The sequence below is a fragment of the Rousettus aegyptiacus genome, unplaced genomic scaffold (genome assembly GCF_014176215.1).
Source record: "Rousettus aegyptiacus isolate mRouAeg1 unplaced genomic scaffold, mRouAeg1.p scaffold_m13_p_8, whole genome shotgun sequence".
In the NCBI taxonomy this organism is placed as follows: Eukaryota; Metazoa; Chordata; class Mammalia; order Chiroptera; family Pteropodidae; genus Rousettus; species Rousettus aegyptiacus.
The window spans coordinates 26,950,701-26,966,898 of NW_023416311.1; the positions used below are offsets into that span (position 1 = coordinate 26,950,701).

At 41.3% G+C, this 16,198-nt stretch overlaps 1 protein-coding gene across 1 annotated transcript; it reads left to right on the forward strand.

Annotated features, from left to right (window-relative positions):
- Window positions 1-1,085: 1,085 nt before the first annotated feature.
- BCL7B (BAF chromatin remodeling complex subunit BCL7B) lies at window positions 1,086-14,303 on the forward strand. The gene is made up of 6 exons (XM_016146564.2): window positions 1,086-1,293; window positions 3,939-4,014; window positions 9,651-9,747; window positions 12,189-12,359; window positions 12,905-12,984; window positions 13,252-14,303. Exons 1-6 carry the CDS (start codon window positions 1,202-1,204, stop codon window positions 13,342-13,344), a joined length of 609 nt encoding a protein of 202 aa, XP_016002050.1. The 5' UTR covers window positions 1,086-1,201; the 3' UTR covers window positions 13,345-14,303.
- The last annotated feature ends 1,895 nt before the right edge of the window (window positions 14,304-16,198 follow it).

The window sequence follows — 16,198 nt, forward strand, 5'->3', positions numbered from 1 at the left end:
TGATATTGGTCCATCATGAAAGGCTGAACATAGTCAGAGGCTGTGTGAAGTTCAGGGTTAGCTAGGCAATTCTCTGGGGTACACAAGAATTTTCTTTAGAGGTGAGAGAAGTAGCCACTACCAACCTATGTAAATTGTCACCTGCTTCCTTTGTCTCCTGAAGAGGCTGGTACAGGACCCTCCCTGCATACTGCAGACATCAATAAATACCTGTCTGATGGGAGGTGTACTGACGATTCAATATTCACACAAACACTTATTGAGCATCTATGTTGTCTGTGGACACAGTTATGCCTTGGGCAATTATACCTACTCTATTTTCAGAAGTCAGCTTCAAGGTCATTTTTCCCCCAGAAGCCTCTGGACACTCCTCAATTAGATAGTAATTCGTACTTTCCTTTGCCTAGCATTTATAAAATAGCATTTTAAATCAGTTTCCGGTTTGATTGTTCTACTAAACTGAAAGCTCTTTGAAAAAAAACCCAGATTTTGTCCACAGAACTTAGCCTTGTACAACACAGGCATCATTTAATTAACGACTGCTGAATTAAATGACAGTAATGTAGAGCGCTAAGTATGAACAAAGTGGAACTCTAGGATATCAGGGGAAGGCTTCTCTGAGTTCAAACTGGATGTTAGAAGAGTAAGTGGTCAATTCATCCAAGTGGGGAACAGGTGTGTGCAAAGTCGGAAGGCGTACTGAAGATGTGTAATTCTCTGTGGTGGTGAACAGCGGTATGTATCCGAGGGGCTAGGTCGCTAGACAGGAAGGGCAGACAAGAACGTGCAGAACCGCGGTCCCATTACGGTTAAGTCCATAACACAGGCGGCAACCCCAACTAAAGAACGAAGCTGCCGACCTCCAAACCTCCTGGGAAAGCAGCAGGGATACCACTGGCAGCACCTCGCACCTTGCGCTGGCCAGCACATGCCGCCCACTCGCTGCGCAGCCGGGCATGCCTGGGGACCCACGGGACTCCTGGGGCACCTAGGGAGGGAAGCCTGGGGCGGGGCGCGCAGGCGCGCTGAGACCTCGAGCCCCAAGGGGCGGGCGGGTGCGCGCGCTTCGTCGCGCACGCGCGCACAGTGGGGGCGACCGCCGCGGTGACGCTGCTGCTGAGGGCGGGTGGCGGCGCGTGAGGCGCGCGATTCCCCGCGTCTTGGGAGCAGTGCCCCGGCCCCCGCCGCTCCCGCCGCCGCCATGTCAGGCCGGTCGGTCCGGGCCGAGACCCGCAGCCGGGCCAAGGACGACATCAAGAAGGTGATGGCGGCCATTGAGAAAGTGCGGAAATGGTGAGGGGCCGGTTGAGGGTGCTGGCAGGGGGTCACTGGCTTGGGCCCAGAAGAGCGCCGGCGGCGGGCAGGATGGGAGTCGACTGGCAGGCGCTTGGGGGGAGGGGGGAGCTGGAGAAGGCGGGAGGAAGGGTGCCGCTCGCGTCGGCGTGAGGTCAGAGGGCGCGCTGGCTGCGACCAGTCAGCGGCTCTACCGGCTCGTGGCCCTGCCCACCTGTGAGTGGGCGGTGCGTCGCTCAGGAGCTGCTGGCTTCCGGCCGCGCTGGCCCAAGGAATGATCTACTCACACTGGTCTTGTTGCGGGTTTCGTCCTGGTGTCCGCCCGCCTCTGGAGCCTTTTACTTTGGGAACTGTCCCATATACTAGCTAACAGCCTGAGTGTATCCCGTCCTCCATAGAGAGCGCTGTACGTTTTAACTCGTCTTAAGTTTGGTGAGAGGTTCTCGGAACCTGCCTGCCACGGGAAGCAATCGTGGTCATCGAAATCAAAACCCTTTCTTTCCCCTAATACCGGCCCGCACCCTGCGAACTAGGTAGGCGTTGTCTGTTGCTGCTCTGGAAGCTGTTAGTGTAGAAGTTGAGACCTACCCGTCGTTTGTAAACGGCTCATATAACGTTCATTGCAGGCGCCGGTTGACCGCCTCTTTTTTATCAGGAACTACAATATACTATCGCTGCAGAGTTTCACAGCCAACTACTTGCGACAGCTTCCTGAGTGCTTTTCTCTGATTACCAATAATTTGAAAGGCTAGGCCGTTGTTAGCTCCCTCCAGGAAGCCTTCCCCAAGCTTTTCTGCCGCTTACCTTCCACCTCCTTTACGGGGCTTCGTTACCTTGGACGTTATTTGCGTGTTTATTTGTCTATTTCGCCTCAAAATCAAGTTCCATATCTCTTTATATCCAAGGACTTTGTATATAGTTGGGGCCCATTATAAACATTAAATCATGATTTTTCTCCCTCTAATCCTCCTAGGTTATTTTGTGAAATCTAAGAATTGGCACACCATACCAGCCTTTCTCTGATTTCCCTGTTTCACCTCTCTCATTCCCTGGTCAATTTCCTCACATTGCACTCAGAGCGATGTCATTTTTCTCAAGTGCAGATCTTATCATAGCACTCCCCCCTGCTTAGAAAATAATACTTTAATGACTTCTTGCTCTTAAAGGACCAAACCTGGTCCTTCCTGCCCCACTCAGACTGCCCTCTTTCCCAGCACGCTTGGAGCCACACTGCTGTTTCAGCTGCCTGGTATCTCCTTCCTCTGCCCTCACTTCCCCGTTACCTAGTTAACTCCCAAATCAGCTCAGAAGTTGTCTCCTTAGGGACACCTTTCAAGATCTCCAATCTATTAAAGTCCCCCACATAGAACTTTCCACAATTGTATTAGGTTGAACCATAAGACATTTCTTATATTTGACTTTTTAACCTACAAAAATGGCAGTTTGATAAAGTGACTAATGATAAAGTGACATATTGTGAAATGGGTTCTTTTATATCTGGTTCCAGCTGGAATGCAGGCTCTGTGAGGATAGGGACTGTGTATCTTGTTCTCTGTGTGTCCAGGGCCTAGCACAGTGTCTTGTATATTAAATATTTGTATATTAAGAAATGGAGTGTCTTGTCCAGGAATTAACTTTTAATATCCAATATTTTGTTACATCACAGTCCCTCTTTATATTTCTGTGATGTCATTTGCTGAACAGCATCATGAATACAATAGTAAGAGTTACTTTTTTTGCTTTGTTGTAATCTCAAATTTGGACCTGAAACTTGAGGTCATACTCCAGGCTCCCCACCTCTTTAACTGTCTTATTCAAGAATGTCACTTGTCTATCTCTGGATATGTGCCGGGGTGGGGGGGGGGTGGGTGGGTGGGTGGTGAGCTACTCATTTTTAAGGCTTTATTTCATAAATTACTTACTGTGTAAAAAACAAAAACAAAAACACCTTAAAGCAGTCATGCCATGGTTTGGTCTTCACTTGTTCCAGAAGCCAGTGTAAGGCTTGGTTCTCTTGGCTGGAAGCATCCTGTCCAGCAATTATTTTTAAGTGGAGTCGTATTTCAACCCAGAGTTCCGCAAGAGTCAGGAGTTTTCCGCTCCATGGGATATATCCTAGTCTTACTTTGTCTTTCAGCCTTCTTCTCAACTTCATTGCCTTCATGTGTTAGAGTGATTTTCTTATCTTTTTCAGTCCTCTGAACTCCCAAGGTAGGGACCGTATCTTAAACATTTTTGTATCCTGCAGGGCCTTGTGTAATAGGATTTTTAAAGTATCGATGAAATTGAAGTTTTGGAAAATAAAGTAGTGATTCCAGGTAGATACTGGAATTTGAAAATCTGCTGGTACTCTATATTGGTGTAGTCTGTCAGGTGGAGGTAGAGGGAAAGGCTTTGGTACACTGTACGTAAAGAAAGGTGGCAAGTAGAGAGTTCAGAGCCAAAGGAATTTATCAGAAGTTTTTCTGGAAAGGATGATTTTGTACTGAAGGATAAGGTAATTTGATGGAGAAGTTTAGAAGGCATTTAAAATTGAAGGAATGATCTGCTGAGAAGTAGGAAGGTACAAGTTAACAGACAATCTATTTTATTTTATCAGTCCTAAGAAGTGTCCTTTTTTTCTTTTCTTTTTTTTTTTTTTTCAGGGAGAAAAAGTGGGTAACTGTGGGTGACACATCCCTTAGGATATTTAAGTGGGTTCCTGTGACAGACAACAAGGAGGTAAGTGTAGAAGAAAATCCCAACAACAAAAAGGTACCGATTTCTTTCTTTCTTTCTTTGTTTCTTAATTATAAAGGAATTTATTTCCCCAGAATCGAGTTGAAAATGCTTCATGGTATTCTCTGTCATTGGTCCACACAAAGTCCCTTTTTATTATTTATTTCCTTTATTCCCTTTCCTGGGTTACATTCCGCTTTTCCAGGGCTCAGGGAACTATAGCCCAGGCCTGCTCCCTGTGGTTGTCAGTATAGCTTTATTGGAACTCAGCAATGCCATTGGTTTCCTCATTGTGTGACTGTGTTTGAGTTATAGCATACTTGAGTAGTTGCCATAAGACCTAATGGCTAGCAAAGTCTAAAATGTTTATCATCTGGCCCTTTACGAAAATGTTCATCGACTCCTACTCTTATCCAATAGCTACCCACTATAGTGTATTTTTATATGTTTTATATGTATATATGCCTTTTTAATTTCTCTTCCATGGGTTTATTTGGACACCTGTGTATTCTTGAAAAACACATAAAATTCTCATATTGGTAATTAAAAATTTTACACCTATATATAGCATTGTGCTATAATCTCTCTTTCTACTCTTTTGTTCATCCTTGTTTTTGAGAACTTTCCATAATTATAAAGAATTACTACCTTCACTCTTGCATTATATTCTTTTGTATGCAGTTACCACTTTTATCTACACATTCCCTAGTAATCGAATACCCAGATTGTCTCCAACTTTTTCCCCCTAATTGTTTTGAAAAATCTCAAATATAAAACATACGGAAAAGTATATAAAACATAAATGTGCACTATAATGAATACATATAAAGTTGATAACCTTGTCAAAAGAACCCAGGTCAAAAACTAGAACATTGCCAACTCTCCCAGAGATTTCTGTGTGATTCTTCCCAGCATCCCCTTCCTCTTCTCTGGAGGAAATCATACTCCTACTTTGGCTTGTCTTACCACTTTTTTAGTCGTTTGTAAACATTTTTAACTTTATATAAACAGCATCATGAAATGTCTGTTTTTTTGTGTCTTGCTTTTTTTGTTTAGCGTTTTATTTATAAAATTCATCCATGTTGTCTTTGGAGTTATTTGTTGCTTTTGATTGCTATATGGGATTTTATTATAGGACTAAACCATAATTTATCTTTCTAATTCTCCTGTACATGGATATTTGGGTTGTTCCCAGTTTGAGATACTAGGAACAATACTCCTGTGACTCTCCTAATTAAAATGTACATGAGTTTTCCTAGGAGATATTCCTAGGAGTGGAACTACTGGGTCTTAGGGTCTGTGTATTTTGACCTATACTAGCTAATGCAAGTGAGTGATTGGACCAATATGTATTCTCACCAGAAACATGAGAGTTCTTACTGCTCCAAGTCCTCATCAATAGTTAGTATTGTTAGACTTATATGTAAAGATATCTCATTATAGTTTTAATTTGATGACTATGTAATTACTAATGACATCGAGCACTTTTTCAATGTTTATTAACCTTTTGGGTTTCCTCTTTTAGGAAGTGCCTGTTTAAGTCTGTTTGGTTTTAGTCTTTTATAATTTGTAGGAAGTCTCTGTGTTCTGGACACAAATTCTTTAAATAGTATACTACCCATACCTTTTCCCATTCTGTGACTTTCACTTTATGCTGCCTTCAGTAATAGAAGTTTTTAATTTTAATGTAGACAACATAATTAAGATTTTTCTTTATAATTCATAATTTTAAATGTCTTAAGAAATCTCTCTTCTTAGAGGAACAGAATTATGGTATCCAGGATTGGTGTGGTGATTCTGCTCCAGGAGTCCCCAGGGACTCAGGCTCTTCCAACCTTTCTTTTCTTTAAAAAAAAATTTTTTTTAGAGAGTAATAGCTCTCTTGATTTCACTTTATTTTTAATTGTGGTGAAACACACATACCATTAAATATATTTTTTAAGTGTATAGTTCAGTAGTGTTAAGTATATTTACCTATTGTACAATCAATCACCAGAACTCTTCATCTTATAAAACTAAAACTAAATCCATTGAACAACTCCCCATTCCTCTGCTCCATTTTTGACCTTGTAACCCATGGTCAAGCTCCAGCCATTCATCGGCACATTCAGGTTAGAGGCAGCAGGAGTGGAAGGATGACAGATGATATTTTCATGAATCTAAGGAGTTTCCTAGAAGTTGATATACTTGTAATAGCCTGGGCATATCTAGTGGCCAGGAAGCCTAGGAAAATGTGACCACCTAAAAATTCTATTAATATGGACAAGAATTTCTCCCATAATACACTTTCTTTTTTTTTTTTTTTTTATCTCCACCTCATGATGACAATACATTTTCTTCTGATTCGAAAGGTCTACTTTTTTTTTTCTATTTGCTACCTCTAAATTAATAAGACTTATTATTTTCCCCTATAAAGCTTATCAAAATCTGTTACCCTTTAAACCTGATAACACCCATAATGGATTTTACTCACCTTTGGTCTTCACCCCTCCCCTTCTTCCATCCCTACCTTGTCTTTAGTTTTGACTGGAATTTCATATCAGATATTCAGTTCAACTATTTTGGTTTTTACAGAAATTTTTGTTTTAGTCATTGTTTAATAAAGTAAACATTATTAATTATTTACTAACCCTTTGCACCTTTTTATTGTTTTTTTCCAGATTCATTTCTCTTCTCCTGGAATACATCCTTCAAGAGTATTGTCAAAGAGGGCTTTTGTAGAAAAAAACTTCCTGAAAATATCTTTGTTTTACTCTCATGTTTAATTGATCATTTTACCTGTATATGACATTCTAGGTTCAAAATTATTTTCTTTCAGCATTTTGAAACTATTATGCAATTGTGCTTTTGGTGTTGCTGTTGAGAAATCTGATGTCAATCTAATTCTTGATTCTTTTTAGGTGATCCTCTTGTATTCCTGGAAACTTCTAGAATTTTATTTTGTCTTTGTTCTTCTAGGATTTCTGTAAGACTCTCCTGTGATGTTCACATCTAGCTTCTCTATTTTTGAACTTTTCTCTTATTTGTTTCATCTCTTTATCCTTTCCTCATGTATTGATTTCTCAACCCAATTTTTTCTTTCAGCTGTGTCTATTTCTGTTATTAAACTTATTTACTTAATTTTTTTTGAACAACTGCATTATTTATACTAAAATTTTCAATTGGTTCTTCTTCAAAACAACTTTCTAGTATCACTATCTTTCTGAGCAGACTTACAATGTTTTATATAAATTCTTCTATTCCATTACCATGCTGGTATAGCTTGTTCTGTTTCTTGTCTTTCTCATTGTTTTACTTAGATGTCTGGTAGTTTTTTTCTGCTCACTCATCTTTATTTTTTTGGTACTTTTGAGCTGCCTTGGCTAGTAGTGTGTATCTAAGAGGAATATGTAAGCCTAAGCTCTGGTTTTCTCTTCCTCTAAATGAATTTGAGAGATGGGGTTATAACCTCAGGATTCAGCCTTTCCCCTTTCTCATATTCCCTACTTCCCAATACCAATCTCCCTAGTGCTACCTTTATATAGGAGCAGCCAGCTTGTCTTGTCATCACCAAGGCCAAGGATCTGGTGGATGAAAGTTAGGAGGGCTCGGAGCCACCTTTTATTCTTCATCCAACTTTGGCTCTGGTGATGCTATTACCCATAAAGCCCAAAGGTCAGGCAGTTAAATTTCTTGAGTAGTCTGTATATATGGGGAAAGGACATTGCTAGAAAGTCCCCTGCTGCAACCTATTTCTCACATAAGTCCCTGGCCTTACTTGACACACACACACACACACACACACACTCTCTCTCTCTCTCTCTCTCTCTCTCTCTCTCTCTCTCACACACACACACACACACACACACACACACACACACACACAGACAGTTAAAAGCTTTCAGTGATGGACATATTAATTAACTAGACGGTTAGTTAATACATCAAATCATCACAATGTACACTTAAATATCTTACAGTTTTATTTGTCAGTTATAAATAAAGCTGGATGGGGGACGGCTTTCAAAATATCCCTTTGATCTAGAAGTTTTTTCTTTAGGAGTTAATCTTCAGGAGGTAAACATGACGTGTACAAGGTACATTACAATGTTGAGCATCAAGGTATTGTTCATAGTATTAAAAATTGCAAGCAAAATAAAGATCTTATTATGGAGAATTCATTAAGTTATTGTGCACCTGCATCTTGTAAAGCTTTGTAACCATTATAAAAAAGATGTAGATTACTCAGTGGTATAGGAATATGTTTTTAATGTGTTGAATGAGGGAGGGGAAGCAAGTTATAATACTATATCATGATCCATTTTTATGCAAATACATGTGTAGCTTATCTCTGGTCGTACAGGTGATTTTCATTTCTTTTTCTGTATTTCCAGAATTTCCTATAGTGAATATGTATTTTACATGAACACAATTATTAAAATAAAGATAAAGCAGAGATCATAAAAATATAATGATAAAGCCAAATGTTGGCATAGGTGCTGTGAAACTAGTACACCAAATATATTGCTGCTATCACTTTAGAGAGTAGTGTGGTAATGTGTGTTTTAAGAAAAATATGTTTATATTTTCTGATCTAGAAGGTATTTTTTTGTGTATTTATCTGAATAAAATAATCCAGGAAAAAGTAAAAATTGAGCATTGTGGTGTCATTCCTAGTAGCAATAAATACAGTCCTAAATAAGTTAATGCTAAACGTCCAGTAGTTGAGAAGTGATTAAATTGCAGCATATGAAACGTTATGCAGCTGTTAAAAATCACGTTTATGTAGTTTATGTAGTAAAATGGTAAAGTGTTATTACACTAAAATTGTGTGCACAGGAAAAATGAAGGGAAGGACATGCATACATGTGTACAGTTAATTTATTGTAAAGATAGAGTTATAAACAAAAACTAAACTATTACTAGTGCAATGTATGTATAGTAAATAGACGTTATAAACAATATGAATTAATTTGGGATTACCCAGATTTAAATTTTTGGCTTTTGGGATACTCTCATTAGTAACTCTCCTTTCTTGTGGGCTCGTTTGATGCAAGCTAGCTTACCTTCCCCCTGTGGTTCCCCAGTATGTGTAACCGACATCCTACTTGAAAGAAATAATGCTATAGGCAAAGGTTGACATGGGTGATCATTTTGAATGGATGGGTTCATTGGTCGGGAATAGAGCTAGTAGGGGACTCTTTACCCCATAAGTTCTTACATTACATATAAGTGACTTCTTTGTCCAGTCAGAGGTCCATTCTTCTTTCACTTATTTTTTCCTGCTGTTGTTCTAAAATAAGAATCTTTCTAAAATGAATATTTTGTGTTTCTTGCCCATCCACATAGAATAGTGGTAGAGCATTCTGATCAGGGCAGAAAGCAGAAGCATACCATAAGAAACTCTGGTGGAAACATACGTATCTGCCTCTTTTGATTCATGGTATTAGCGCAAGATAGGTCCATTTTTCAAATGGAGATGCTGAGGCTTGGGGACACATTGTCCAGGATTTTATTATTACTTGGGCCCTGGATGCTTAACTGCTGTCTTTATTCCTGTTCATTCCTAACCCAGAACTCTGTGGTGTCTCAGCACCATTATCCCTCTCTGTGAGTGTCCTTCTTAGCTCTGTCATATTCCTCTTTTTTTCCTTTTCTAGAAAGAAAAGTCAAAATCGAACGGTTCAGCAACCCGGGAACCTAATGGCTTTCCCTCTGATGCTTCAGCCAATTCCTCTCTCCTTCTTGAATTCCAGGGTGAGTTACATCCATATGTCTTCCTTGCAGGAAAATGAACACTTAGATGAAACCATTAAAAAGACTAGTTCTGTGTATCATTTCAGTGCCTACTGTTTTGCTGGTATCTTGCTAGGCACTTTAAACAAATCTTTTCATTTCCACCTCACAATAACCCTGGAAGATAGATGATAGCATCCTCGTTTTCCATTTAAGGAAACTGAGGCTCAGAGAAGTGAAGTTACATATCTAAAGTCACATAACTAGTAATGACAGACCTCATGTTAATTCCTGGTTTTCTGGATCAGAGACTCTTATCCTGTATATTTTATGATAGTGCCTTGGAGTAGGTCACCCAAAGCCAGGGCATCTGCCTTTTCACAATTAGCATAAGTTTGCCTCCGAAACCAATCTTCAATAAACATCCTGCCTGTGTCAGCACTGTATTCATAGTGTTATCTTTTACACCTGTGTGGCAATTACTGTCTACAAAGCACTTTCACTTCAGTTTCTCATTTTTATCCTTATTCCACCTGTGATAGAAACCAGGCAGTTATCATCATCCCTAGCAAAGGAAACTGATGCTTGGAGAAGAAAAGTATTTGCCCAGGCTCAAAAGCGACAGAGCTTTATTCTTTTTATAATACAGTGCAGCTTCCATTTTAGCATAGAAGATAGTGGTCTTTGTAGAAGTAAAGACTAGAAAGGTCTTATGACGTTCTTTTCAAAACGAGACTGGTAGTGTGCAGGTATCTCCTCTCCCTTGCCTCCTCCCCAACGCCCGCTCCCCCCCACCCCCTGCCCCCGTGCCAGGTCAGTGCAGTATTGGAAGGAGAATACAAGGAAAAAGTTCTAGCTATGTGTGGGGCGCTCAATAATCATAGAACTCCAGGAGACGTATGAGGCTCCATTTTCTCATTCTGGCCATGAGCTCATCTTTTTCATTCATTGACTGTTTGATGAACAACTGCTATGTGCCAGGTACTATGCACAAGAAATTCAAAGACCAATAAGCCATAGAGCCTGCCTGCATAGGGTATAATGGAAGAAAACTGGCATGTAAAATAATAAAAATGCAGGAGTGTATAGGATACAACAGGAGCATAAAAGAGAGAGTGGTCATTTCCACCCAAGGGAGCCTGGGACACAGGGCTCCTTGGGTGATATGATGCTTCAGCTCAGTGTTGGCTTGTATAGGGGCTTTTCGGGAAGACTAGAAAGAGCAAGTCCTAACAGGCACCTGTGCATGAAACAGCTCTTCCATATGGAGCCAAGGGTATATATGGACTAACAACAGGCCATGAGCCTGGAGATTAGAAAGGATTGTACATTGTGATAGGGCTATTTTGTGCCTGCCCAGAGAAGCACTAGGGTTTGAAATTTATCCTTTAGGCCAGGGGTCCCCATCCTTTGGGCCACGGACTGGTACTGGTCTGTGGCCTGATAGGAATAAGCCGCAGAGTAGGAGGTGAGCAGCAGGCGAGTGAGCGAAGCGTCATCTGTATTTGTAGCTGCCCCCCAACGCTAGCATCACTGCCACAGCTCCACCTCAGATCATCAGGCATTAGATTCTCATAGGAGCACCAGTCTGGTGTCAAAAAGGTTGGGGACCACTGCTTTAGGCAGCAGGGGAACCATTGAAGATTTAGAAAGATCATGCTGGCAGTGGACTAAAGTACAGTTAGGAGTATGTGGGACTGAAGAAAAGGTAGTTAGGTGGCTATTACTGGAGGCCAGGCAGACATAATGAAACCTGAACTAAGGCAGCAGGAGAGGAAGGAATGAATACAAGTAATAGAGCAGAAGGATGTATCAGATTTGGTGACTGGGAGCTGGAAGTAAGGGAGAGGAAGGAGTTGACATATGTGTCTAAATTAGGTGGTGACTTTAAGCCTTCAGACAGCTTCCCAGATGGGAATCTCTTGGACTTGAAGCATGAGATGGAGCCTAGACCAGTGAAGGGCCTGACCTAACTACTTCTAGACTCCCCGCTCTTACAGATAGCCTAGAGTGTCAGAAAGATTTTGTCATTTTCTACACATCGTCTGTTGTGAGAAAGGTCGAAAGGCACAGCTATTTCTCTCTTTCACTGGACAGTGAATGAATACCAGGTCTAAGCTATAATTGCTGAGTAATAAAGGATTAATAACTATATCCTGACCTTCCTGAAATATACATGTTGTATAAATCCAAAGATTCCAGCTGCATCTGGTGCTTAGAATATGTGTTGTGAAATAGAGAATGCTTAAATTAATTAACTTAGACTTTGTTGATAATTTGCCATGCAAAGAAGCCCCATGAATGTCTGCCTTCTCGATTCAGGATGTGTCTGCAGCAGGGATCTTTGTACCTGGTGTGTCCATGGCTTCCTGAGATATACCAAGCCCTTGGCTCTGTACTGCATTACTCTAGAGGAAAAATTACCACCCTCAGCTGTTGCCTTTGTCATATTCGGTTTTTAGATGAAAACAGCAACCAGAGTTCTGTGTCTGATGTCTATCAACTCAAGGTGGATAGCAGCACTAACTCGAGCCCCAGTCCCCAGCAGAGCGAGTCCCTGAGCCCAGCACACACCTCTGACTTCCGCACAGATGACTCCCAGCCCCCTACTCTGGGTCAAGAAATCCTTGAGGGTAAGTGTCAGTTGACCCAAGATAAGGATCTGGGAGGGGCCTTGCTTTTGCTTTTGATGTTTCTCTACTTTAGAGTAAGAGGTTAGAGAAAATGCCACAGAACCTGGCAGCCTCAAGCCATTTGTTAACAGTTTTGGCCGTTTTGGAGAACGGTTGTATTTTCCCCTCTCACAGAATGAAGGAAGAAAATAAGCAACACCAGTGAGTGCCAGGCTCTGTGTGAGGTACTTTCATGTTTAATGCCTGATATAGTTCCCAAGCCCTATGAAATAGCAGCTATTATCTCCATTTTACAGATAAAGAAATGGAGTCTTAGGTTAAATTGCTTGTCCAAGATCACATAGCTAGTAATTGCTGGAACTGGGTGTCTTCAGTTTTATTCCTTCTAACTTTCCTTTGTATTATATCCTGAGAATTTCTTATAATATATATTGATTTTCTGGAAATGTTATCTCTTCATGAAGGCACCTCTACATAGCTCTTAGGGAAGCTACCCTAAGCTTGAGGGGGGCCCTGCACTTATGCTTACCTTGCTGCTTTTTCAGAGCCCTCCCTGCCTGCCTCAGAAGTTGCTGATGAACCTCCTACCCTCACAAAGGAAGAACCAGTTCCGCTGGAGACACAGGTAAGGAAGCACTTTGGATTTCCCAGTTTCTAAAAAGAAAGGAAGGACTCTGTTGACGGGACTTGCATCTATCTATCACATTGAATGTGCTATAGTAGGGTGGGAAGGCAACATGGGAAACTGGTATCTCTGGGTTATAAGGTAGGGAAAGACATTTCGTTATCTTAAAGAAGGGTAGCATTGGGCTTCTGGTTTGTAATTAGGATGAATGGGGAGGTTCTGTTTCAGAGGGATGGCCCTATAATTCCATGTTCTGGCTGCTCCTAGATTGCTGAGGAAGAGGAAGACTCAGCTGCTCCACCTCTGAAACGCTTCTGTGTGGACCAACCCGCAGTGCCGCAGACAGCATCAGAAAGCTAGCACTATCCTGGCGCCTTTTGCCTCCTGGCCCCGCCTCTATTTATTGGGTCTGGTTCTGGCCATGCTGTGTTGCTGGGGTAAGGGCAAGCACTGGGGTCCAGAGCCTGCACATAGGAGCCTTCTGTGCTGGAAGGCTGACATACGACTTGGGGTTGTAGCATCATCTCCCTGTCCCTGGCACTTGTGTCTGCTTGCTCCTGAGAAAGAGGAGCACTCATGTCCTTTATGCACCCCAAGTAGGCTGGAGCAACAGCCATCCCAAGGTTCATGTGTCACCTTCAGGTAGCAGTCTCTGCTCCAGAACCTCTGGACTGAGCTGCTGGTGCTTGTACAAGAGGAAGGAAATGTGGAAGGCACCCTCTAGAGAGGAGAGTGTCTAGAGTTACTTGAACTTGAATGGCGACTATAGATTCCTGGACTTTCCCATAGGGCTGGGTGCCCTCTAGGCTGCTGATGGAGAATGCCTAGGAAGAGACTTTGGAGGGAAGGGGCTTTTCTCCACATGAGGGCAGAAAAGTCCATATAGATTTCTTGCTGTCCTGGCACTTCTGCCCATTCCTGAGGTTATCCTGCCTCTTAGGGACTCTCTAGCTGCTGACAGTTCTTTGTCCCCCACCGTAACCATCCCCTTCCCCCAGCAAACACATGCAGCTTTCCCTGTTTTCACCTGTACATTTCATTCCAGCATCCCCTGCCTCCTACCATGGTCCCCAGCGCTCATGCCACAAACTGCCCCAGCAAGAATTGAGGTCTGACAACAATACCTGTCCCCCACAGTACTCCTTCAGCTAAGACTTTCTCAAAAGTTCCCTTTTCTTTGAAATCTGCATGTTTAATTAAACTTTGTGATTTTATTTTTTGTTTTAAAAAAGTTTAAGAAACGGAAATGGGCAACAGTGAGTGAAGACATATTTTAGCACTGAATAGAATATTTTTAAAATTAAACTATTTGAAATATGTCTCGTTAGTATCCGAATGTTTCATTCTTGAAGGTTATGGGGGTGAGGGCAGGGGAGGGTGGAGGCTGAGTGCTTGTGAAGTCACTGTGGCCTGGGCTCTGCCAATTGTACGACTTCCACAGAGTGTCTTTCTGATGAAAAGATTTGGAGATGCCCTTTGAAATTGTCATGTAGTTCAAATTATAATTCTGTCTTTGTGTACACCGAATGCAACCAATAATGTGTTTTCCACATCCAGGTCCTTAGAAGGTATTCATAAGTTTTTGAACTTAATTATGGCAAAATAAACATAACATAAAATTGATCGTTCAAACCATTTTACAGTCTACAGTTCAGTGGAACTAGGTTCATTCATGATATTGTGCAGTCATCACTGCTATCTAGCTCCAAACTTTTCATTACCTCAAACAATAGCTTCCTATTTGCCCCTTTCCCGAGACTCTGACATTCACAAATCTGCTTTCCTTTTTGCTCTTGGTTCCTGAGGGTTAAGAAGAATTCTGCATTCTATATGTTCAAGAAGTTCATTTTATTATTCCTTAACGTGATCTTCTCATTTCTCTCAGGGATTCCAGGTATCTTTAGTGAGACTAGAATCCAGGTTCTGCCCCGTTTTGTTATTCCTAGTGTTTTCTTAAAAATACTAACAATGTGTACTGTCAAGTTGTTAAACGAATGTCACAGATACTGGAATTTGTGGTACATAAAATAAGTATGTTTTAATGTGTTGAAATGAAGTTATTGAAAGTATAATGACTATGATCATAAAAATGACCAGGCAGATTTAGAAAAGAACCAAATGAGAAACAGAATTATGGAATTATGGAAAGCAAGTATCACAAAAGGTAAACAGGACAGAAAACTAGCAAGGAGAGAGCAGTTGGCATTCTTGGTTACTTCTAGATGCTAGGACTAGGAACACAGGAAGGCAGGCATCCGGTCCCTCAGGAGACTGATACGCTGGCTTAGGAGCTGGACCTCTTCAAGGAACTACATAAAGCGTAGTATGATAGATGATGGAGTAGAGCCCACAAAGGAACATGTAGGATCACAAAAAGGTGTAGTAGAAACCATCTCTTCTTTTATCGACTTCCAGTTTAACACCACTTCATTGATATTCTAAGAAGTTCAGGCTAGAAGTCTCCACTACCATCCCAGAATCTTAATGTGGTAAAAGTTAATGAAGAGGACTAGAAAAAAGAGAAGGGGAAAAGTCAAGGAATGACCACAAGGTGTTTACAAATAACTTGTAAATTCCCTCAGGGTAAGTGGTAGGCCCAATGCATATGCACATTTGAATTAAAAATACATACGAGACTGCCAAATTCATTAAATATGAATAAGCACTAATGAGCAATAGAGCTTTATGGATTTTTGCTCAAGAGAACGTTAGAGTATTCAAAAGGTGAGTGTATGGAGCAGATTTACTTATCGTCTTGGAAAACGGTATTTCTTTGTTTTACAAATATTTGTCAACAACACATCCTGGGTTCTCTTTAAAGTTCAACTGCTAGACATGTGGCCTCCGCCTTTCAGGAGCTTATAGTCTAGTAAGGTAGAAATGCTAGATAGTCTAGGCAAGGGTAGGGGCATGGATGGTGAAGGTAATATACTATTAGGGCTCAGAGAACAATCTTGGCGGCTCTGAGCGAGATCATAGAAGTTTTATAGAAGAGGTGGCAGTTGAGGCTGAGCCTTGAGAAATTTGGACGTGAGGAAAGACTACTCCAGGCAGGTTAGCATGAGCAAATAAGTGGAGGCCATGAGGCATGGGGTATGTGTAGGGAGTGACCTGGGAATTGGGTGTCTGTTTTTCTAACTTTATTTTGAGAGTTTTCAAAACTACAGAAAGTTGAAAGAATAGTTCAATAAGCTATAAAAGCCCTTCTTCACCT